The sequence below is a fragment of the Heliangelus exortis genome, chromosome 11, assembly GCF_036169615.1.
Source record: "Heliangelus exortis chromosome 11, bHelExo1.hap1, whole genome shotgun sequence".
In the NCBI taxonomy this organism is placed as follows: Eukaryota; Metazoa; Chordata; class Aves; order Apodiformes; family Trochilidae; genus Heliangelus; species Heliangelus exortis.
The window spans coordinates 2,292,163-2,315,683 of NC_092432.1; the positions used below are offsets into that span (position 1 = coordinate 2,292,163).

At 39.8% G+C, this 23,521-nt stretch overlaps 1 protein-coding gene and 1 long non-coding RNA gene across 6 annotated transcripts in view; one reads left to right on the forward strand and one right to left on the reverse strand.

The window, feature by feature from the left end:
* LOC139800751 (uncharacterized) overlaps positions 1-20,945 on the reverse strand; it is a 52,050-nt gene extending 31,105 nt beyond the window's left edge. The window contains exons 1-2 of the long non-coding RNA XR_011727904.1: positions 20,854-20,945; positions 4,181-4,403 (exon numbers count right to left, since the gene is read on the reverse strand). This is a non-coding gene — a long non-coding RNA (uncharacterized lncRNA). The remainder of the gene's footprint in view (positions 1-4,180; positions 4,404-20,853) is intronic.
* Positions 1-23,521, forward strand: part of MEGF11 (multiple EGF like domains 11) — a 266,370-nt gene that overhangs the window by 149,842 nt on the left and 93,007 nt on the right. For all 5 annotated transcript variants that reach the window (XM_071754168.1, XM_071754163.1, XM_071754165.1 and 2 more), the window contains one exon: positions 22,821-23,067. In XM_071754168.1, coding sequence (XP_071610269.1) covers positions 22,821-23,067 — 247 coding nt within the window. The remainder of the gene's footprint in view (positions 1-22,820; positions 23,068-23,521) is intronic.

The window sequence follows — 23,521 nt, forward strand, 5'->3', positions numbered from 1 at the left end:
AGGTTGGCTATCTATTACCAATACTAAAAACTCTTGGAACAGAAATTACAATGGTCTGGGGAAGATCTTCCATGCCTTTAAAGGGGTGTGAGGATTACTGGGCAGATGCACAAATGGCTCTGGTTTATAGATTTTACACACTCTAAAAAGCCAACTCACTACCCACAGTCTTAATTAGAGTGCACTGTACTATTAAGGGGGATGTGAGAGCTTTGTCCATGCCAGGCAGAAATTGCCAGGTATAAATCTGTAACACAGTTTTTGGGAAAAACCCTTCTGTTTCTGCAGGTCTGTGGGTGCCTGAACTCCCACAGGAGTTAAGTAATGACTTCTGTAATCATTTGTAAAGCTGTTCCCTTGCTTGTGTCATAGTTAGTCAGGAATGAGCCTAGCATCTCTTACAGAACTTTCTTTCTAAGTAATAATGGAAGAAGTTCACATATCTTCTCAAGAATTTTACACTGACTTTTGATTCCAGAGTTATATCACTGTAGTTTGCAAGCAAGAGAATCCTGACAGCAGTCCACGTCCCTCTTCTTTCTTGGGACTTTGTAGACACCTATTGAATCCACAACAACTTTTCCACTCTCTGGTCAAGGTTTAGGCTCTTACTGCCAAGAGGATCAGTGGTTTCTTTGTCTCTCCTTGTACTGAGGCAGCCTAAACCAAAGTGCCCCTTGTACACTGAGGGCTTAAATCTGAAACCTGTATCAGCAAGCTGTCTGACATCCACCTCCTCTTTATGTGTACCCTGCAGGTCAAGAGTTATCATTGCCTCTATGAACCCAGAAACTAACCAGCCAGGCAGCTTAATCCTTATATCCCTTACATCCCACAGCTACCTTTCTGCTTTGGATTGCAGTGATTCCAGGGTCTTTCCTTCCTCTAACTGGCAGGCATTAAGTTGTCCTCTAGAAAAACAGTAGTTACAGGGGAAATCAGCATCTTTGGGTCACACAAACTCTTCTAAATCTTTCCTGGCTTGTGAAGTTCAGTCTACTTCCAGTTTTCATGAGCTGCTGTGTAGCACCTCCCTAACACTGTAGAAACATTCAAGGAACATGGGGAGAAGAGCCTATTTCTGACCAAGAAAGCCCTCTGAGGCTAGGTTGACAGGAGGACCTGCTTATCTTGTGAACTACAGCAAGGCTGCAGAGGCTGCAGTTCCACCTTGGCTTGTAATATTGTAAGATTTATTTTGAGATCTTATCAGTAATTCACTGTGGGCTGCTGAGCAAAATTCTTCCATCAATCCACTCCTATGGCCACATTCCAGCCTAGGGAGAGGTGACAGCTCAGTTGTACTAATGATCAGCCTCACACACATTCCCCCTTGGTCTGATTCTTCTTCTGTTACGATGATTTAATTGATTGAGCACGCTGGCTTCTAGTCAAGAAGCTCTTCTCAGCTTAACTCTCACTTTAAAAAACGACTGCTCAACATCTCTATAATCAGAGTTAGTTGCTAAACCCTGTATCCAGGTGATTACTGATATGTAAGAGGGTCATATCTTGAACTGATCAAATCAAGGATTTAATAAAAATGCCCTTGATCCATGTTTCACAATTTCTTAATGTCTTCTACTTTTGATACTTCTCCTCTTTTTTTTTTTTTTTTTTTTTTGGTGGCTAAATAAAGCTAAGATAGGAAGGTCCATGTAGAATTAGGACAGTTAGGGTTGTTTTTCTTTTTTTAATTCATATCTCTATTATTGTTTGGGGAAGCTCGATATGGTTCATTAATATTGCATTTACAATGAAAAGGGACTCAAAATCTAAACAGTTCAATTATATTCTGAAGCCTGCAATGCGATACAAAATGTGCAGTGCAGTGAGTTCCTGTTGTGGTTTAAGACCAACAGCCCCTGCTCCCCAGTCAGCAGCTCTGATCTCCCCTTTGTTCCACAGTGCAGTTGTTTCATAACACAAACTGCAACCAAATGACGTGATTTGAGGGTTTCATTCACTGTCTCATATTTGATTGAGGTTCAATAAACAAAATCTTTGGGGCTGAAGCCCATGATAGAATTTGAGCCATGCCATGCTGATCCCTCTTCCATGAAGCTGTATATTGAGCATTTATTTTGAAAAGTTTTCACTGAATAGGCTGAACTGCAGCTGTTAAATGGGGAGGATCAGCTAAGCTTCCTTTTCTGCTTTTGCATTTGCTTGGTCCAAAATTAACATTAAGGATGTGGTAACTGCATAGAATTATTAACTAGCCCCTCCAAATTCTGACTGTTCCCCTTTGTTATCTTCTCCTTTCTTAAGAGAAAGTGGGAATTTGTGATGGTTTCAATAAAAGCAAGATGATGCTTTATGCAGAGTAGGCCACTGACTTTCCTGATGCCACGCAACCTGGTTACTAGAAATGATGATACATAAGAATTGAATTTTTTTTTTTCTCGTTTTTCATTACAGGAGACCAAAGTAAAATTTGATTTTGCTGGATTTATGGCTTGATCAATCACCCTATTAAGAATAATGATTCTGTTCTCTGACCTTGTGGGCCATCAGCTATGAAATTTGATATGATGGTCCAAACATTTTCACGGTACAACTCTTAGCTAGTGTATGACAGTCTATTGACTGAAATACTGTCAATGCACAAATGAGATTATAACCACAGAAAGTCTTGATTGCTTTGGTCTTTTATTCAATACACTCCTCTGTTACAAGCAACTTCTTGGCATCTTTTTTGAGATAGCCTGGGTGTTTCTTTTTTGACAAATGACGCATTAGTTGATGGTATAGACAGACTCTTTTCTGCAGTTTTTTCTATCATTGGAGGACTTATCTGTAATGAGACTATTGCATTTGGTGTCTCTGCACTGTTGGAGTCTTGTACTCTGTAACAACCTCTTTGAGCCTTATTGGCTGTTCAGTTTTCTGGAAAGTCTGACAGAGCTGTGATGGAGGAACTGCTCTGTTTTTACATTCTGCTGGGGCGTCGTTCCATAGCCCAAGAAGAAGAGGTGGATGTCTTCAGTGCCAAACCTTCATTTCATTTAAATGAGCAGAATTGCTTTACTTCCCCCCCAGGTATAACCATTATTAAGAATTTATATTGCTATTCATTCTGTATAATAATGAGCAGAAACTGGGTTTGAACTCTTAACCTTTGCTGTTAGGTAGAAGTAAAGCAGCAGCACCAGGGATGACTATGAGACCAGACAGATCTGTGCCATCAGACTTACTGCCACTTTTTATACTTGCAAAGACAGTGAGTTTATGCTGTGTCATGCTTAAACATTCCCACTACAAAAAAATAACTAGCTAATGAATTTTTTCCTTTCTTTTGTCTGTTTCCAAATAGAGCTATTACCACTTAAGTAAATCCAGCCAGCATTCCTCGTACTCTGATTTTTCAGTTAAATACTGTGTTTAAATATAAATATTGCCCCAAATGTCGCATTAATATTTTGAATACTCAAGTGCAGTTCTGTATCTTATTAAAATTTAAACAGTCATTATGTACATTAAAGACTTTTTTGTTGTAGCTTGCAAGGTGGCATAACAATAATTACCAGAGTGCATCAATCATTTTTCATTGCCTCATTTATATCAGGGGGTAAGTAGCTCCAATTAAAACCCCATTTTATTTAAATAGATATGGTTTGTATCAAACTGCAGTCTGTTTTCACTTCTGAAATGCTGGCCATAGGAAATCCTCCCTGTTATTCAAAGTATATGGTGGGTACTGCTTATCTTTTTGTGCTAAAAAAGACACAACTCTGTAGGCAGGCATACCTTACTGCAACTTTGCAGGGGACAAATAACTGTTCCTGTGATTATCTATCAAGTTTACCATTCCAAATATTTTTGCCAAAAAGCTAACTAGTTTAATCACGTTTATTACTGACACATTATAATTTGAGTAAGTAGAAACAGAAAAGGTTTAAAATTAATTCACAGCTATAGGAAAAATTCTATTTTTTTTCTCTTACTAGTGATTTTACCTCTATCACAGCAGTTTTTTTGCTAAATCTGCTTGCATTGTAACCCATTATGAAAAAACAAATAAGGGGAAACTTGGTAAATTATCTTCTTCTAGACTATGATTAACTCTACAATGAAACAAGCAGATGAAAATTGTAATTTCCCTTTCACACCTCTCTGAAAAATCTGGTCCCAATCCCAGGCTCTCCCTCCCTACCCTTCAGCAAGAGAATGCTCTGACCTGTGCTCCCTGTGGTGGATGCCGTGTCGTGTCTCTGCCTTCCCATTGCATTCAGGCAGCAGTTTTTTTCTTTTCAACTCTGCAATGGTGTTTGGTCTTCTGGAGCCAGCAATGGTGGGATCTGATGGGGACAATTGTCCAGTGACAGCTGGGTGATCACTGGCTCTATGTGAGGGTGATGGCTGCCCACTCTGCTGCCCCAAGGAACATCTTAACAGGAGAGCTATTGGGAAAAAAAGAAGGGAAAAATGCTAAGCTCAGGCTCAAAGATGGACTGCAGTACTTATCACAGATATTTAGGCATGTGCTTAAAGCTAGATAGATGTTCTGGGGCTGTCCAAAATGAGGATAAATTAGGACCTCAAAGCAATAATTTAGCTCAGTTTTACAAAGATTTTTCCAAATGTTGTCTTGCCATTTGCATTTTTTCTTCAAATTGGTGTCTATTTCCCTGCTGCCACTGCTATGACTAAACCCCCTTATTTGTGTCATAACTTAATCACCAGATTCCTTCTCTGAACTGCTGAAGTACTAGATAATGTCTGTGTTTTTATTTGTAAGGTCAGAAGCACCAATTCCTAGCTCAGGGATCATCAGCACAGTGAGCTGCCAACAGTCAGTCCAGCTTCTGTTTTCTTACAGTCGTGCAACAGAAAATCAATGATGTCAGGAACATTGGGATAATTCTACTGTTAGAATCGATACATGCTGATTAAACTACTTGTGTCTGTTGGGTACATTTGCTGCATCATAATTAGAATTATTAATTAAAAATAGGAAATCAATTGACACAAATTAAGTATAAAAGAAATTTGCTTTATTTCTTTGACACTTTCTCCAGAGGCCTCGATAACTGTGATGTGGACGTGACTGAGTGGCATTTGTCAGTTTTTTAAAGCTGTCCTGAGTTTTTAGATTTGGCTTAGAAAACCCTGCTAATGCAGCTCTCAGGAAATCAGAGATGAGATGTTTTATGTGCAAGAAGCAGTGATTTGTCTCATTACAGTCAGTCATTATTCCCTGCCCAACCAGGAGGAGAAAGCAAGAGTCCTGTGTGTGTCACAGGGGAGAGGAAGCAGCTGGGGAATGAAAGCCTTAGGGAGCAAGATGTAGCCCGTCCCCTTATCACATTGTTTTCTGTTTTCAGTTAACAAGGATAAACAAATTGATCATTTCTGGGGTGGCTGTAATGGGCTACAGCCTAATAGTGGTGACCTTCATTATTTTCAGGGACATATTATGTAGGACACTAAAGCAGGCCAGCAGGAATATAAGTCTTCTTTCCATTCAGCCATTTACTTTTTTCTCTGTTTTTTCTGGAGTTTATGTGGATTTTATTTTTTCCTTCTTTTGTTACATACATTTTCTCCTTCTTTCTTCCTAGTCTTAGTTCTTTTTGTGGTCTATACATTCTATCCCATGTTCTCCTCCACCCATTCTCCTTGCACAGTAGAGGAGAGTAGCATCAAAGAACAGGAACACTTTGGGTCTACCTAATCCTGTGGTTTGTTCAACCTGCAGCCAAATATTTTCTGTGAGCTTTCCCTCCTATGAAAGATCTGAGAGCTAAAAGGGTGACTGGTTAAGGGTGTGTGACTGGTAACTTGTGGTGCTCTATAATATGATGTATTTTTACAAATCCTTGGTGGTAAACTAGTTTCCCAAGTCATATCAAGGATATGGGATTTACTTGTTAAAAAGAATATATAAATACAAAGAGTAAAAAAGAAATTATAATAATATCTTGTGTGTAGAAAACCTTAAAGGGAAACGAATATATAATAAAGTGATCTAAAGTGATCCTGTAAATAGTCCTTCACTGGCCTATGCATACAAATGTAAACCTTGTCTCCACTTATTTTTGGGATTTCATGGGCGTTTATTTTTGCTTTTTATAGTTGCTGACTTATGAATGGCAGACTTTTGGGACCAGCTACACAAGATGAATGGCTTTCAGCTTTTCTCAAACATTTGTACAAACCAGTGAGATTTAAGAGCAGAGTGTGCAAGTTTTCCCCTGAGAAAAGCTTTGCTGTTGTTTTCTGCCATCAGGCTCTGTTAGTTCCTAATGTCACAGCAGACTTTATTTCTTTTTCTTTTTTTTTTTTTTTAATCTTTCTTCTTTTTCTCAGGAATACTTTTCCACGTTTTAGAGTGCAAGTAAGTAGCTGATAACCTTGGGAAATTCATCTCAGTAAAAAATAATTCCTCCAATCTTGCAAAATACAAGATCAAAACCTAATAAAAAGCTTAACTGCTCCACTATGTCTAACTTAAAATATTTAGGGGGAATGAAAGCCCTCAGCTACATGATTATGATGGCTATAAATTAAATTTGGCTAAGGTCCTTTGTAAAACAGGAACTATTTTTTAATGGGATGGTGAAATGCTGATAGGAAAACAGAACTAAGCATTCCTGGGTTCTGAAGTTATTATTAACTTGTGTGTAGACTTAGCAGCTGTATTAGTCAGATTATCAAAGTATCTTTGCCAGATGTGCTACTGAAAAAGTTTAATACCATTAAAGTCATACATTTGTCTACAACTAGAGTTGACTTTTAAGGTGTTTTACAGAAACACCTTAACTCCTTAACACCTTACTCCAATCCAGTGCTTGATTGGAGAAGATTTCCAAGAACAGTCAAAAGTAAAGGCAAATAAAGATGTCCTTGGTTTGAATGCCAAGACAGATTGAGTGATTTGCACAAGAATCAGGAAATGCAGAGTTGTTAAAAGCCCTAACTCCAAAGACTTTGGGTTGGATCTCAGGGGGGCTGAGCAAGCTGCTGGGTTTGACCTCCCAGAGAATTGAGAACATACGGAAAGGATGGAGTGCCTTTCAGATATATTTGAGCACAACTGTTGAGTGCCTTAAAATTAAGCTGTAAAACCTTGGCACGGAGACAGAATTTTACAGCAGTAGTGTAAATAGTGTAAAATAAGGTGGATGTACTCAAGCAGTCGGAACCTGCAAGGAGGAAAGCTGGCAGCTGCACTTGGAGGGAGCTGTGCTCCAAATGGGATGTAATAAAGATCTCCCACAAGAAAAATGTTACGATAATTGAGACGAGGAAACAAGGACTTGGATCAACAGTTTCAGATCTTTTTTACTAACATTCAACCCGGCAATATTATGTGGGTGGCAGCTAGCTGGTCTGTTGCCAGAAGAAATCTGAAGATAAATTGTGCTATAAGGCTACATTTGGAAAACAAGTGGTGTCTTTGCTTTCATTTCAGTAGGTTATGGATTGGGATTTTAATTAGCGTGTGTGCTTTAAAAGTCTTTGTTGTAACACTTGTTATGTGTAGAGAGCAGCTGTCAGCATGGCAGCCCTTCTCTGCAACTGGGTCCTGTTGTCATAAGTGAGACGTAAACAGTCATCACAGTGGGTCAGCTGTAATTAGAGGGCAGACAGAAATCAATTATGAGGTTATCTTTCGAGGTGTAGCTATGATGAACTCACAATTACTATTTTTTCAGAGGCTTGGAAGATGGAATTAGTTAGCTTATGCATAAAATGTGCTTGCTGTTGCTTGGCAGTCAAGTGGTGTTTTGATTTTTAATGAAATTCACTGTATTTGCATTATGAGTTTATCATTGTTTTAGGAGTCCATAGGTCTAAGAGTTAGGCTGAAGTCTCTAGACTGGAGCATGGAAAAGTAACACCTGGAAATCTGTGTTCACCTCTGACATGCTTTAGAAATTTTATAAATACAGTATTACCACCCTTTGATCATTGATTGTAGAGCCCTGTATTAAAAAAAATTACAGAAACTGATATAGGATTTAAAAATATTGAATCCTTTTCCAGACTGTTATTAAACAGTTGACTCTGGCTCTTTTTCATAGGTGTTCTTTCAGTTGTTAGGAGGAAGAGCAGAGAATGGACAATGGTTTCAACAATGACCATGAACATTGATTGGTTGCCTGAGCCACTACTGGAGTGAATTAAGAGATTTTGTCCTGCAGTTGCAAAAAAAAAAAAAAATGTTCCAGTGTTGCTTTCAACTCTGTTCAGCTGCTGTATTGCTCACTGCCAAAGAGGCTTTCAATGATCTACTGACCTGTTGGGTTAAACAACTGGGAAGCTGCAAGACATAGTCTGGTAGAAGCTGATTGAATTGCCATGTTTACTGCAGTTCCTCATCAGCTTCCTTGCTTTGCTAGCAAACTTAAAAGGTTAAAAATGCAGATTTTTAAAATTATGTGCACCTGTGTTCTCAAGGCTCAGTAGGAAGTCACCTTCTTAATCTTTAAGTGCACAGACCAAATAATTTCCCCTGCCTTAATAATGATCCCCCAATTTCATTTTCTGTGTGCCTTTCAAGAATCAAGGATAATTCTTGGACTCATAATGTTGCTTTCAAGTCCTCCTTCTTTCAAATCTGCCTAGGAATGAGTGAAATGAGTCAACAGTAGAGGTTTTTTTAAGCTTTCTTCAAGATTTACACCAGCTCCCTGACAGAAAATGTTAGAATTCTTCTAGTTTGACAGAAATTAAGGATGTGCCAAATAGAGGAGCCTGTATATATATGAGTTACAGAATAATAAAACATTTAGACTTTGCTAGCTATGAGGTCTCTAGAAAGGCAACTCCTTTTGATACAATATTAACTTAATTCTTTTTAGATTTAGCAATTTTAATTAAGAAATATTTGAAGATGTTCAAACAGTCTCTCTATGTGCCATTTTACTGCCTTTTGAATCCCCTGCCTTGCAAAAATTTCAATCCTGTGACCCAGGCAGTCACTGGAAACAAAACATAACTGGAAAGAAAACATAACAGGTCCCAGAGCAGTCTGTAGAAAATCTTGCAGCAAATATTGTGCAACTTATCTTGGGTTTTATTTGAGCTCAAGTGAGTGAGAAGATCAGGACGAGTCAGTAAAAAACAATTTCAGTGATGATGGTAATAGAAGAAAATACAGAGGAGAAAAGTGTGGCTGGAGAATGCTGCATTTCCTTAAAGAGAATGGGAGAGCTGAGACCTGTAAAACCAGGAGAGAAATCATATAAAGTGGAGGCTTTTTATCGAATTGCTATACATCATTTGTGTAAATGAAAGACACCAAGATTTCCTTCAGTTTCTCTTCTGTGGTTTTCTGGTGTAAGGCAGTCACACAGGTGGGAAAGCCTTGGATCAAGGAGTACCCCTTTGTGCACTGCCTTCTTTTGGCTGTGGGAGCTTGGGGGATGGCAGTTAAGAGAAAATGAAGAAGTAACTACTGTTGTAGCCAGCTTTAATTAGAATCTCATTATGCTGAATAAGCATTTATTAAGGTTGTATCCACCTTGCAGTCAGAGGGGGGGTTGAAGCAGACAGCCCTGTTACTTTTACCCTGCCTTTGCCATTATGGGTTGTGGTGCAGCCAAGGGCAGTGAGGGCTTTTACCAGTGGAGTTGTCAACACCAGGTATGTAGGTGACTCTCACCCACTGGAGCTTAAAGACAACATCACTGAAGCTCTGCTGCTCTCCTTGCCTGAGAGAGCTGGATTAGAGCCAGCTCAACAGGTCTCTGCCTGCTGCAGTCACGTTGCTGAGCACTGTGCAGATGTGGCCTGAGTGTCACTTAGTGTCACTTGCCATGCTAGAACCAGCTGAAATGATGCTGAGGAGGTAGCAGGAAGTTTGTGGCTGGGCACCTTCCTCAGGACTCTGAAGTCCTGCACCAGGTGCTATGCCATTCAGTTTGCACCCAAGTAATGGTATTTGTACCAGGTTTACAATTTTAAACACTGTTATTGATGAGAGGCAGAAAAATACTTTGCAAATTAATCTCTGTGTACATAAAAGAATCATTTTTCATCTGTTTAATTCAGCACAGAATGATAAATGTGGTGAAGAAATAAGCTATAAAGTATTTATAGCACATATTTAGGCTTTAGAACTTGTTGAGTTGTTCTATCTCAGTTCTACCACTGCCTTTTTGAGTTGCTTTGTAGTTAAATGTAATTTGACTGTCTTCCCTTCTATGAAATGGTGATAAAATATGTTTGCTAGCTCACAAGTGGGCCATAAGAATTAGTCAGTGTTTGTATGGCACTTTGATGATGGAAGCAACTCTATTAAATGTGGAAAAACCTACACATTTGGATCTTATTGCACAATTTAGACCCTGAATTGTTGCATATTGGCATTTTTTATTGTACCAGTGTACTTGGAATTTTATTTAGTGATGCACTCTGAATAATTAATTTTTCAACTAATAATTACCCATTCCAAATGAAGCCACTTGATTACTAAGACTGATGAGGAAAATCCAGTCAGGAAAGAACCCTTTAAAAAAACAACAACATTCTGCAGATATTCTTAAATATTTAAAGGGTGAGCTATATTTAGTAAATTCTTACAAAGGGTGTGTGAGGGGGAGATGAACGGATGCTCGTTTCCTGTGTCATCAGATTTGTGTATGTGTGTCAGCAGCATTCCTAAATCACCATCTACTCCACAATCACCATCCACACAAGCATCTGGCAGTGTTCAGCATTTCCTTGGGTGGTTCCTATTTCCTGGCAAGGAAATCAGTCTGCTTTGAGGTCATGTCATTTTCTACTCATCGATTATTACATATTTGGTGTGTGTGTGTGTGCAGTGCTTGCTCTGCTGAGATACTCAGCAATGAGCAGAGAACAATGCTTAGCAAAGGATACATAAAAGTTGTGGCATCAGTGTCATTTTCCAGGTGGCACTACCTTAACCCACCATGGCCACCCCCTGTCATAGATCATTGTAGTAAATGGAAAGACAACTCTCTGACTGTAGAGGGCTCTGGGTGGAGTCCAAGAGACTCTGTGCTGTTTCACACAGGTAGTTTCCCAGAGTGCTGAAAGTGAGACTGAACCTCCAGGAACTGACAGAGGAGAGCCAGGCACTCGTGCTACTGTGGAAATGTTCATGGATCCTTTGAAGCTGACCCACTAATACATTGTTTGAAAATGATGAGGACAAAATGTGGAGTGATGATTTACTGTTTTCTGCCTGATTACCATTTGCTTGCTTAGCACAGTGATCCACGATGGGTGAAACTGTTCTGAAAGCACTGGCTTCCATATGGTTGTGGTCTTGTCAAAACATTTCAGTTCAGCAAACCCGTAACTGATTGTGAGGATGAACAGTTTTGATCATCCTTTTTTTCAAAACGTAAAACAGTATAAGAATTGTCTGTTTTTAACATCATAACAAAAAGTTTCATTTCCCAGTTTAGAGCAACTTCTGGTTTAGAAATTGGCATTAATTTATGCTTCTGTGAACATTTGAACATGCTTAGAAGTCAAAATAAAATATCAAGGTTTAGACATCCAATCTCAATAATTTATGAGACATAACTTTGTCTTCTTCCCTAGCTCTCTAGAATGAAACTGAAGCCCTAGCAGTATGCAGATGAAACCATGGGGAGACAGGCAGTGGCATCCTCTTTATTTTCTGCTCAGCACTTGAGGCTTGTGAGTTTTGTTGCAGGCTGTGCTGTGAGTATAAACTGCTGGATCAGGTTAGGAAACCTGGGGCTGCTTTGCTCTCTCAGCATCAGCATCCTAAAGATGTGGTGCAGAAGGGCTGCAGCAGTGTTGCAGTCCACGGAGCTGCTTCAGGGATGCTGGGATTTTACTGCATAAAACTCGTGGTGCTGGGCTGTGTGTCCTCTGCCATCCACCACCCACTTATAGCAATCTGTGCTCTGACTCCTGGTATTTAAGTACTCAATAGTTGTCTACCTCTCTGATTATCTCTTTATTAACACAACATCCCACAACTCAGTGCCTGAGTGCAGTGAAAACAGGGTGTAATATTCTACTATTTTCTTATTTTTTTACTTCTTATTTCTTTCCTATAGTTTTGGACTTGCAATATTCTATTGGCATATATAAGAAAGGTTTTGCAGAGACTGTGCTGAGCCTCGCAGTGCGGTTTTGATGAATAAACATTATAGTTTTTACTGGGTTATACAGTGCAAGACTCTTTTGAAAAATGTTTCTTTTTACATGCCTGAAAGGGACAGTACTATTAATGGTTTACAAGAGGAAAACAGCAGTGTATTTAAGATATCTTGAAGACCTTAAGTAACATTAAAGAGCCACGTGAAGATTGAAGCATGCCTTGAAGAAAAGAGAATACCAAGGAGCTTGTGCAGATACCTTCACATAGCTTTTTGTAAGCCTTTGAACAATTTTAGATAGAAAACACACCCCTATTTCAAAGGCCACCAGGCCTTCTGCTGCTCTAATTCTCCCTGAGGTCCTTAGGTAACAGAATTCACACTAGAGAAGGTAGGATTTTTCACAGATTCAGTTACTGATCATCCTTTAAATGGATACTGTTTGGCTGAAAAGCAGTGCACAGGTAGTAGACATTAGGATGGGACTGTGGCAAAGAGGAAAAGGTGGTTCTTTTTACTTTATAGCTTCACTGTTGGAAATAAAAGCAAACACCACAACCCACAGTGTTTGCTTTGGGTTTCAATATCAATGCAATAAAATAAATTGCTTATTGACCACCTTAAAAATGAATGATGAGTCAGTATTGTGTGTTATGTTATGCATGAGGGATGTGCTTAGACATCCCCTTGAAGGTGAATCTTTATAGTATAATTTCAAGCTGGCTAGCTAGCTGCAGCATTTCTTCCATATCATCCTGTTAGTACCATTTTATCCACTGATCAGCCAAGCTTTTTACTCATGTCAATTTGCATGCTGACCTACACAGCCCAAAGGTGAAGGGACACGTACATCCCTGCCTGTCAATGGGAATGAGAAGGAACACTCTCTAAAACTTGCTATTTTAGTGCTTTTTTAGAAGCTTTTCTTCTTTAAGCACTGCTTTAGCTGCAAAGAAGGGTACATTGCGTATCTGGCAAACCCTCAGCAGGGTGACCTTCTAGTGCTCAGTTTATGTGCTGTGAAAAGTAAAGAGCTGAGCACATCTCTCTGAGAGCTTCACCAAATGGGGTTGATCCCACTCAATCCTCTGCAATTAACATCACCCTGCAGCTACAGAAGGGAGAAAGGTGACTCGAGTGGTTGGAGCAGATTACTTTCAGCAGTGTAGTTTCCTCAGGTGATGGACAGTGGTCTCCTGCCCATTGATGAGGATGGGACTGAAGGGCATCCAGCATGGCCAGGCTAATGCCATTGCCAGCCCAACCCCATGGGTCTGCTCAAAACTGTATCAGAATCAACTGGCATCAGTGCACTGAGGAGAGGAAGAGGGTTTGATTCTTCTCCCACAACTCTGTCTTGCTCCTGATTTCCAGGACAAAGGCCCCTTTATTTCTACATGATTTCCTTTGAATCTCTTAGAGCAATGCTGCTGCCACCACTCCTGAGCCCTTCTGGTGGCTTCCCCAACACATCATTGTTGAAGGATGCTTGATCTCTTCCTCTGTACCTGTCCTGCCATGTTTCACCCATATCCAACTGTATTTCTACTGCTTCTTGCAGGCAAAACTGGGAGTATTTCTGTGCAGAGGCATTACAGGAAAATTTCATGATGTAGTCTATGAAAACATCTAAAGTTGATTATAGATGTTGAGAGAGACAATGTTCTACCCAGTTGGGAAACAGAGCTTGGAAATAAGTTACTTGCAGATCTTATTATTACAATGCTGTCCTAGACAATAATAATGAAGTATTGATGGAAGTTTTGCCAGAGCAAAGACTGCTGGGTTTCATACAGAGGAAAGATAGTATCTTCATTTAGTTTTATTAGACTCTTGGTACTCTGCCCATGTATTTTTTAATTCACCGCAGTAAAATTCTAATTAAAGAACAGACTTTGCTTCCCATTAATATGACACTAAAAAAAAAAAAACCAACCAAAAACATTTTAAAGAATGCAGCATCTTCACTAAAAAAAAATCATAATGAGAAGGCAAGCCACTGGTGTTGTATAGAATGTTGTCGTTCCCTTATGGAGTGTTTCATGATTTTAAACTCCTTTTACCATCCAGAGTGTCAGTGGCATTAAAGGCTCGTTAAGCTGAGCAGCAATTTCTGCAAAAAGAAATAGGAAATATTCTTAGAATTTTTTTCTGTTCTAATTTTCATTTCTTTTGAAGCCTCTGTCAAAATAGTGCATGATGGAAATTCTGAAAACATAACACTTTGATATCTGTCAGGAGCAAAGTTGTTTCTCCCATTTTGCTGCTTCCAAAATATATTGAGTTTATTATGGGATTTGACAAGGCTGACATACAAATACTCAACTTTTCTTCAACTTAAGAGTGATTTTGTTTTCATTTATCCAGAATAAAATGGGACAACTAGGTAACTGTTCTAAGCACTCTACTGTTAGAATGTTCTTTAAACAAGGATTACTTTGGAAAGTAAATGTTTCCACAGAGGATACTAACTAAACCGCAGGGTCTCTAAAGTGCTGTGATTGAATTAGGTATCACATGTTGGAGAGTTTGTGACTGATGAGATCATCATTTGAGATTAAATCTTGACCTAAATCAGCCACATGTTTCTTATCTGCTTCAGACTATGGACTTTGGAGGCAATCAGTACAATCTTTCTTGAAAGATGAAAAGCTGTCCTCCTGTCTCTGAGAGAAACAAACAAACAAACACAAAATTACATTAACTTCCTCCCATGAGTAATAATGTATCCATTTTGGGAAAAACTAGGTGATGTTCCTTTCCCATCTTTTCCTTTCTGTCTGATGAAGACTGATGTATTAATCTGGTAAATGAGATTGCCTAAGAGTTCTGCCAGCCTGAGATTAACCTGAGGTAGTGGTGGGGATAGTTTTACAAATACGTATTTCAATATGCAAAATGTATTCCCTGGGCAGCCTTAGAGAGGTAAATATTGAGTTTAGTTTCTTCATTCTACTTGTGTACACTGTGACTGAAAGTCTGGCATTGGAGATAAAAATGTTGGTGCATACACCACTGAGTTGAAACCCCTATTTAAGAACCTTCAAGCTTTAAAGCTACAAGCTTAAAAGACAGCAAGTGCCAGGACAGGTAAATGGTAGCCTGTGCTCACATAATTAAAGAGAATATCATAATTCATAGGCTCAAATACTGAATTACTGCTGCACTGCCAACCTTTAATCTGATATTTTCTTATTTTTGTGAAACCAGCTTCATAAGTCAAATTCTGATTTACGTGGGAAGTTGGCTGGTTTCTTTTTCCTTAAAAAGCAAATGGAGAATGTGAGAAATCCCTTCAAGAATGTCATCAAGCTGACACAGAGATGGTTCATCAGTGCAGACCAGAACAAACCTCTGCCTTGTGGGTAATGGACTAAGAGTAGAAGGCTGCCACTCTCTCCATGGACCACTCACTACACTGAGATTAAACAGCCAGAGGCTCATGGCTGCTGCTAGGAGCAATTTTAAGAGAAGTCCTGCTAAGCCCCTGAAGCCTGTAATTGCAGATTGCTTTTAATAGAGATGAAATCTTTGAGGAATGTAGGTAATTAATTATCCAGAGGTGGGGTGTCCCAGCTTGTCAGTGAAAAGGATAGAAAAATGTACTTTAACAAGCAAAATCTACTTCTTTAGCTTACTGATTGAAGCTGCACTTCCCTTTGCTCTATTCCTCAAACCAACAGAGTGAGTGAGACTGAAGCTGAACCTCTGGATAGTACGTTCTGCATAACAGAAGTTGTCAGGGACAGGATGAAGCATCTTACACTGGAAAATGAACAACCACAGAATCATAGAGTAGTTTGGGTTGAAAGGACCTTTAGAGGTCACTAGTGGTCACCATGCAACAGGCAGGGACACCTTGAACTAGATCTGCTTGCTCAGAGCCCTATCCAGCCTGACCTTGGATGTTCCCAGTACTCCAACTGCCTGTGACACAGTTTAGATAATCTAAGTTACATTTGGAGCAAGATTATTTATTAAAGTGCAATGTTAACATCTTTGTCCCCCAGGAAACTATTTATTTACAGAAATCCCAGCTACTTGTTGCTTTGACAGTTACAGGACCACTCTCATTTGAAAGAACATGTTATCCCATGGGAAATTATCAGTATCTTGATCCAGTTATGAAGAAGAAAAACAGCTGCAGTTCAAGCAGTGTGGACCTTACCTGCCTGCACTCACTAGTGTGTCTGTTTTATGGATGAGGTTTTTCTCACTCCAGAATCAAAGAATTTGAATATTGGTCTCTGAGCATTTTAAGAACAGTTTTTAAGGGAATTTCTTAAAAACTGGGTTATTTTGAGGACAGCCAAGATCTGTAAACATGTGTTGGAAACTCTGAATGTAAACACTCCTACAAGATAAACAGGTTTTTGGTTTAGAATGAAGCAGTGATTTTTCAATAGACTGGCTTCTTCCTTTAGGATTGTATTGGTATTAACTGCAGTGTCAGGACATGAGGGACCCAGCACTGCTCAGAGCCACACACTAAGTGCTCTGAGCTGTCACTGTGAGGGGATTCTCTCCTCATGGACCTTTATTCAAATCTATTGCAGACTTGGCTTCTGTTTCCAAAGGTATTAAACTGTGCCAAAATGAGTCATGTTTGTTCAGTGAGTAGACATCAACTCAGTACAGAGACTATAATTTTCCTATTGCACTAACTACAGGAAATAAAAAGCTAATTAATTATTTTAATTTTTATTTATTACATGTAGACATATGATTTAGCTTTTGCTGTTTCGTTTCCTGTTTTGCATTAGCTGGGACAACCATTTAAAACCCAGTCGGATTCCAAAACTGAATCAAATCCCAAAAAAACTACTCAGAGTTTGGGCTGCATTTCATCTAAACTGGTATTCACATACTCATTCTACTGCAGTACAGTTATATTAAGGATATCATCTAGCTCTAATTTCAAAATAAATTCTAAAATAATCTGTCTCAAACTATGTCCTCCTAGATTTAGATAATTTTATTTCCCATTTGTATTGTTTAAAGGCTGAATTTGGGAGTATTCCAGAATATTGATTATTGATGATGCACTAAATTCTGTGCTTCAACAAATTTGCAGAAAGCTCCTTTATAGTGTGGATTAATTGACAATAGCTGTTAGCCAAATACAGTCCTGAGGCTAAGAAAAGCAACCACTGCATTTTTTTCAGCTATGCCTTCTGCAAAATGTGTGTGAATGTCCCACTGACTTTGCACACCTCGAATACAGGATTGGTCACCAGCTATAAAAAGACACATGCAGGTTTATGCTAATGAGAACAAAATAAGCATAGACCTTCACACCACTGAGTCTGGTGTGGCTGTGATACAAGATGCTGTTTTCATATTAATAGTGTTTCTATCCTTTCAGTGATGGAAAAGCACTGACTCTTTCTTCTTGGTATAAGGCACTTGATAAATTTCATCTCCTCCTTGGGAGTCCTTTTATTTATCTGCTAAATTTTCAAGCTTGTGTGTTTGCTTCATCACTGTCCAACTTGTGCTGCTGCACTTAACACTGGGTAGCTCTGTTGACCCAGAACACAGCAATTCACTAATCACTCCTAGAGGGGAAAACAGCCATTTGGGAGGGAAGCAGCTCTTCCAATGTGTCCTCCTTGTGTATTTAAGAGGACAGACAAGAACAGGATGTCATGCACGACTGTAGGATATGCAGAGCTTGCTGTAATTAGCTGTCACTTCAACAAGCCACTGGGGCTCTGGGGTAGGGATAGGGATGCAGAGAGGAAGAAAACACTTTGTGCTCTACCAAACAAGCTTTCCACCAAGGGGATGAATCTTTCACCTGTCATTCTGTTGTATGCAGACAACTGTAATTATGCTTAGGCACCCAGCATCATCCTTTACTAAGTTACATTCACTTTTATTGGTGGCAATTAATCTGTAGTCTTATTTTCAAAGAGGAAAAATTGAGTAAGAAATCAGATGACCTGAAAGATGGCAGCTCCCTTCAATGTGGCATGTCCCAAGAGCACACTGGCTATTTCAGGCTCATCTCTCATGGTATTGACAGCCACACGTGCAGTCTGAAGGGAGCATTTGTACCTCCCTGACATCACTGATCTCAGGTTGCTCTTCTAATTGATGGTAGAGTTAAAGTTTCTGTAATCCTCTGACATTTTTAAAGGCATGAGCATTTACAGTATAGCTCTTGTGTAAGCTTTAATCACCTTTCTGTTCACATGTTGTTGCTATTGTTATTTATTTCTATTATGGAAATACATCAAGGCTATCATCAAGAGCAGGATTAGACTGTGCTAGACTTGTATTTTAAAATGGTCTCTCTGTGCCCACCAGAGGTGGTGCTGATGATCCTGAAGTGCAGTGGGCTTCTGAGGCTCCAAGGCTGCTTCACCCTGTATCTCAGAACCTGGAATCACTATCACACATTGATGTATATAGAAAAAAATATGCCTTGATTGCTGAAGTCTTTAGTTTCTTTTGTTCTGAAATTTTCTAGCAGGAACTACTAGACCCCAATCTCATAGCTAGTTGTGCACTTGAATAGTCCCACACACCAGTGGTCTGTTTGAGCTCAGTGGAATTAAGTCTATGAATTAGTACTTGGATTTGGCTTATCAACTGTATCCGCCTCCTATTGTGTAGGTACAGAAGTTACCACAGTGCAGATCTATCTGCCAGTTATCAGAACATAAATATCACATGATGTCCCAGTGAAATAACATGGGTAAAGAATTTACTTGCTACTAACAGGAAAAGTGAAAACAAAACCATCAGGAACTGATAAACTTTGAGCAGCAAAGACCTTATTTTCATGTGAGATCACTGCAGTGTACAATAAGGTGAGGATATTTCATTACCAGAAATTTCACACCAACACTTTGCCAATGAAGCTCATTCAATTCCCTTTGCAATTACTGAGCAGTTGGTGAACTGATGCTGCATTAAGTGGCTCTACTTACTGTGACATGTACAGGGGTGTAACTGATAGCTAAAGGCAGAAAATATTTCCCCTCTGAGATGGACTTAATTCCAGAAGAGGCTAATTCTTTCCTGTGTATGTATGATCCCATCACTGGGCAGACAACAGGTAATACATACTGTGTTCACCCAAGTTAGTACAAGTATTCTTACTCCAGTTTCAAACCATTTATTTGAGTCAAAACATGCTATTAGTTTTAGGAATGTAAGAAGAAGCCTAGCAAGTGCAAAGGTCATATCAGGCCTTATAAATGAGACACAATAAAAGCCCTGTCTTTCTGTAACTCTGTTTTTTCTGTCTTCCACAAGCATTCAGATGGACTTTAATCCTCATTTTTCCATCCTCTCTGTAGTAAATCCCCATGAAAATCACATTCTTAGTAGCTATGTGGCATGCCAAGCTGTTTTATTTCATAGATAATAAAAACATTTTAGTTAGCTACTCTGGGCTGAGCAGACCAATTGTTGCAATGGGTGCTCACTGATGCCATGTACTTAGAAGCCTTTGGAAAAATCTGTCCAACTGCCAGCTGGTTTTCTGGTCACTACAGGCTTCTCTTATCCAGATTTGGGGTTTTTATTTTACAACCAATTAGAGGAATTTCTGCTGTTTACTTCAGCATTTTGCTCTTCCCTTTGGCTTGAGTGTGCAGTGAACTCTGGTACAGGGAGAAAGAAATCATGTGACCAAATATAAATAGTAAATTATTGTTCAAATAAGACTGACTTATATAAAAGAAGTTGTGTTTGGGGCAGACACTGTCAATGTGAAATACAATGCTTGAGCTGATGATGGCAAATTATTTTCCCTTCCTATAAAAGGATTTCTCTCAAAGTAAAAAACAAACCAAGCAGACAAATCTGATAGGAGCACTCACCTGAGACCTGGAAGACAAAAGATGTATGTCACATCTTCTAATGAGTGTTATTCATTCATATTAGGCAAATTAATTTCAGCTGGAATTTTATCAGCCCAGAGCAACCTACAGCCTGACAGTCAGGGCTTTCATGTGAGGTGTGGCAAAGCAGAAATCCAGTCCCTGAGGCAGGCAGGGATAAGTTTGATTCTGGCATCCCATTTCCTCATGCCAAGGGCTATCAGCTACATTTGTGGCTCGGATGTGTACCCTTTGTGGAGGTGCAGAACTGCATCCCCTGATGTTCAAGTTCAGTGGAAAACAAATCAGTGTTTCTGGAAAGGAAATTGATGGGAAACTCCATGAGATTTGCTCCCTGCCCCAGAAGGCTTACAGTTGTGTCAAGTGCCTGTGTGAAATAAAGATAGATCATCTCTTTCCACAGATTCTCAGTAATAATTTAAGATTTATAAAGAGTAAGATTTTGTTTGCTTGGCTCCCAACCATGTTAGTGAGAAACTACCTTCCCTGTTTACAGATGTGGGAAAAGTGGGGTAAAGCAATAAAGTACCTTGTGTGAGGCACAAGCAGGATTATGCACAGGGGTATGTTGCATGTTCAGTTTTCTACAGGGTGCAGAACCATTTCTCTGCCCGTGTGTCCTGTAAGACCCTGCATACCCTTTTGGAGACACTGCAGTTGTCTTTTGGAGTTGTCTTCTCATAGATTTATTGTGGCTTTTAACACTGTTGCTCAAGAACAAGTTTGTAAATTGGCAGTCAGCAGTGCCAGCTGAGTGAAGTATCTTTATTTTCTTCCTCTGCTAAGTATCCTCAGACCGACCAATGAGAACGACAAAAAATTTGCCACAATTAACTGATAGATCTGGTCATCCAGTGTGGGTTAATAGACATGTACCATAGAGAAAAAGGGCTATGAAATTTTTAGGACAATCTCCATGCTTAAGTGGGTTTTGCACTTACCTTGTGTTTTAGCCAATAACCAGATGACAGATGCTTTCTGTTGTCCCCTGATTCCTTCTAGGGGAAGGTAAGGGGAGTAAGGGAGAGAGACTGTAAGGCTGCAAAAACAAAAAAACCAAAACTTATTAATAGGCTTAATGAAATAATAAATAGTGATGATAATAATAGTAGTAGTGAATAGCATGAAAATATATATAAATCTGTAAATATGGCACCCATACTCCTCAGGTACTAATTTCCTGACCAAAAAAGTCCCAAACTCGACACAGCAGTAGATGGTGGCACCTGAATCCAGGGTCCTGATGACAATCCACAATAGCCTTGGAGTAGCCAAGCCAATATTACTCAGGGAGGCAGAGGAAGGCGACCTTTCTTCATGAAAAGCGCTCTCCTCCAGCAAGAAAGCAGGATGGAGGAGATCAAGGGAGACGAAAACCCGGAGGCCGCAGGCCCAAGGGAGGATCTCTCTGAGGAGACATTTCAGACTGCGCGCCTCAGGCAGGAGCGCTCTGATTGGTCCGCTGGGGTCACCTGACCCACCCTCCCCTCAGGCGCCGCTGCAGTTCACTCACTGAGGCAGCAGTGAGGGGGAGTTGGGGAGGTCTTGGGTTAGTTCGTCCTCAGGTGATTTTTATCTTGTTTCTCTCAAAGTAAGACACTTTACAAAGTCTGGAAACAGGGATTCAGGCCTGAGAGAGCAATGAGTGTCGCTTGGGGATTGGTTTGCAAATTAAGAGTCTGTGACGACGGAGGTAGAAGAGTTGCGGGTGACGTGTTTGGAAATATCTCTGTGAGCACAACTGTACAGGGAAAATTATCTGTAACTCCCTCTTTAGTGAGGATTTTGCCAGGAACTCTGCTCTGAGTAGAATGGTGATTTTCTTCAGATTTTACGTTGCTGTATTGAAAGGCTACTGAGCAGATGGTAGGCTGACGGAAGAAATCCTTGATTTTCTGCTGACCATTTACTGAGGTAACCTTAACCTCTGGGTGGTTGCTTTGAGCTGTTTAATATGCATAGAGATTAATGGGGGTTTTTTGCAGGTGCTGATTGCTGTTTTTATAGGAAATAAGGACCAAGCTGTTCCTCTAATACTGACTTCTCTCTTAGCCTGCTTATGATCCACAAACCAGGAGAAGAGATCAGGCAGGATTGTCATGTGAAGGCTTCTCACTGTGTTTTAACAGGTCCCGTGGGCAACCTCCCTTCAATGTCAATGGCCGTAGGGTTTGGCACCCATCAGTAGTGACAGTACATACTGCCACTAGCACAGAAATTACCTGAAATGGACACTCTGTACCTTCATCCCTAAGCCTGATTTAGGCATCTTCAGTCATCCATTGTTATTTTATTTCTACCATCTTTTTACCTCAGGGGGGAAAAAGAAAAAAAAACAACAAAACAATCCAAAACAAACACACCACAAGAAAAAAGCAAACAAAACAAAACAGAAACAAAACAAACAAACCCCCCCCCCCAAAAAAAAAACCAAACAAAACAAATGGAGAGAGAGAAAAAAGCATCACCAAAGGTCTACTTTAGATTATCGTACTTACTATCTTATGGGAACAGTGCAAAGAAACTGTTTTATGACAATATTAAATCTACAGGATTTGCCTGGCAATGCTACCTGCCATTAACTACAGACAGGATGAGATCCTCTGCATCTAATTCCACTATAAATTCATTCCTTCCAGCTATCTAGGAAACAGGATATTAAAAGATTTAGGTCTTGATCCAGTAAGTGTTAAACAAGTTCTCAAATATAGGTATAATGCTACTGCTGTTGTCCCCTTGCATCCTCAAATACATCACTGGGGGGTAATTTTAGGGAGTTTGAGAGCCCTTTAGAAAGCTCCTGCTATCAGCGGTGCCTCTGCCTGCCTGCCAGCCTATCCCTAAAAGTCTGGGATGAGATGCTTGTGATGCACTTCCCTGATCCTCTTGGTAAATGACTCTTTTGCAGGCTGCGACAGCGACCACTGGGGACCCCACTGCAGCAACCGCTGCCAGTGCCGGAACGAAGCTCTCTGCAACCCCATCACGGGCGCCTGTGTCTGCGCAGACGGCTACCAGGGCTGGCGCTGTGAGGAGCTCTGTGACCCGGGGAGCTATGGCAAGGGCTGCCAGTTGAAATGCCAGTGTCACAACGGAGCTACCTGCGACCATAAAACGGGAGAATGTCACTGTGCTCCCGGCTACACGGGGGTGTTGTAAGTACAATGACAGGTGTATTTTACTCCAGGTCATTTAACAGCCTCGCTTTGGCCTCTTTTAAATGCAGTGAGGAATAGCCAGAATTTACACAGAACTATACACTTCCCTTTGTAGAAATCAGGCAACAGAATTTCAGGGAGACTAAACAAAGAAAATCTCTTCTATTGCTAATTATACCTGTCTGCATAATAAAATCTATTGCTAAAGTGAACTTAAAAATACGTTCAATTTTCCAGCTTGTACAAGAACTGGACCTGCTCTTAATTTCTGTCTGTGAATACAAATCAAATTAGAGTTGTTTTTTTGTAAGCAATTGGACATTCTACTCATTAGCAGTCCAGTACGGTATCAAATGGGACTTACTATCAGCTTACTATCTGGGGGGTAAATTTTAAGCATAGTGAGCTGGGATTTAGCAGTGTGACTCATATTAACTTGAACAAGAATCAT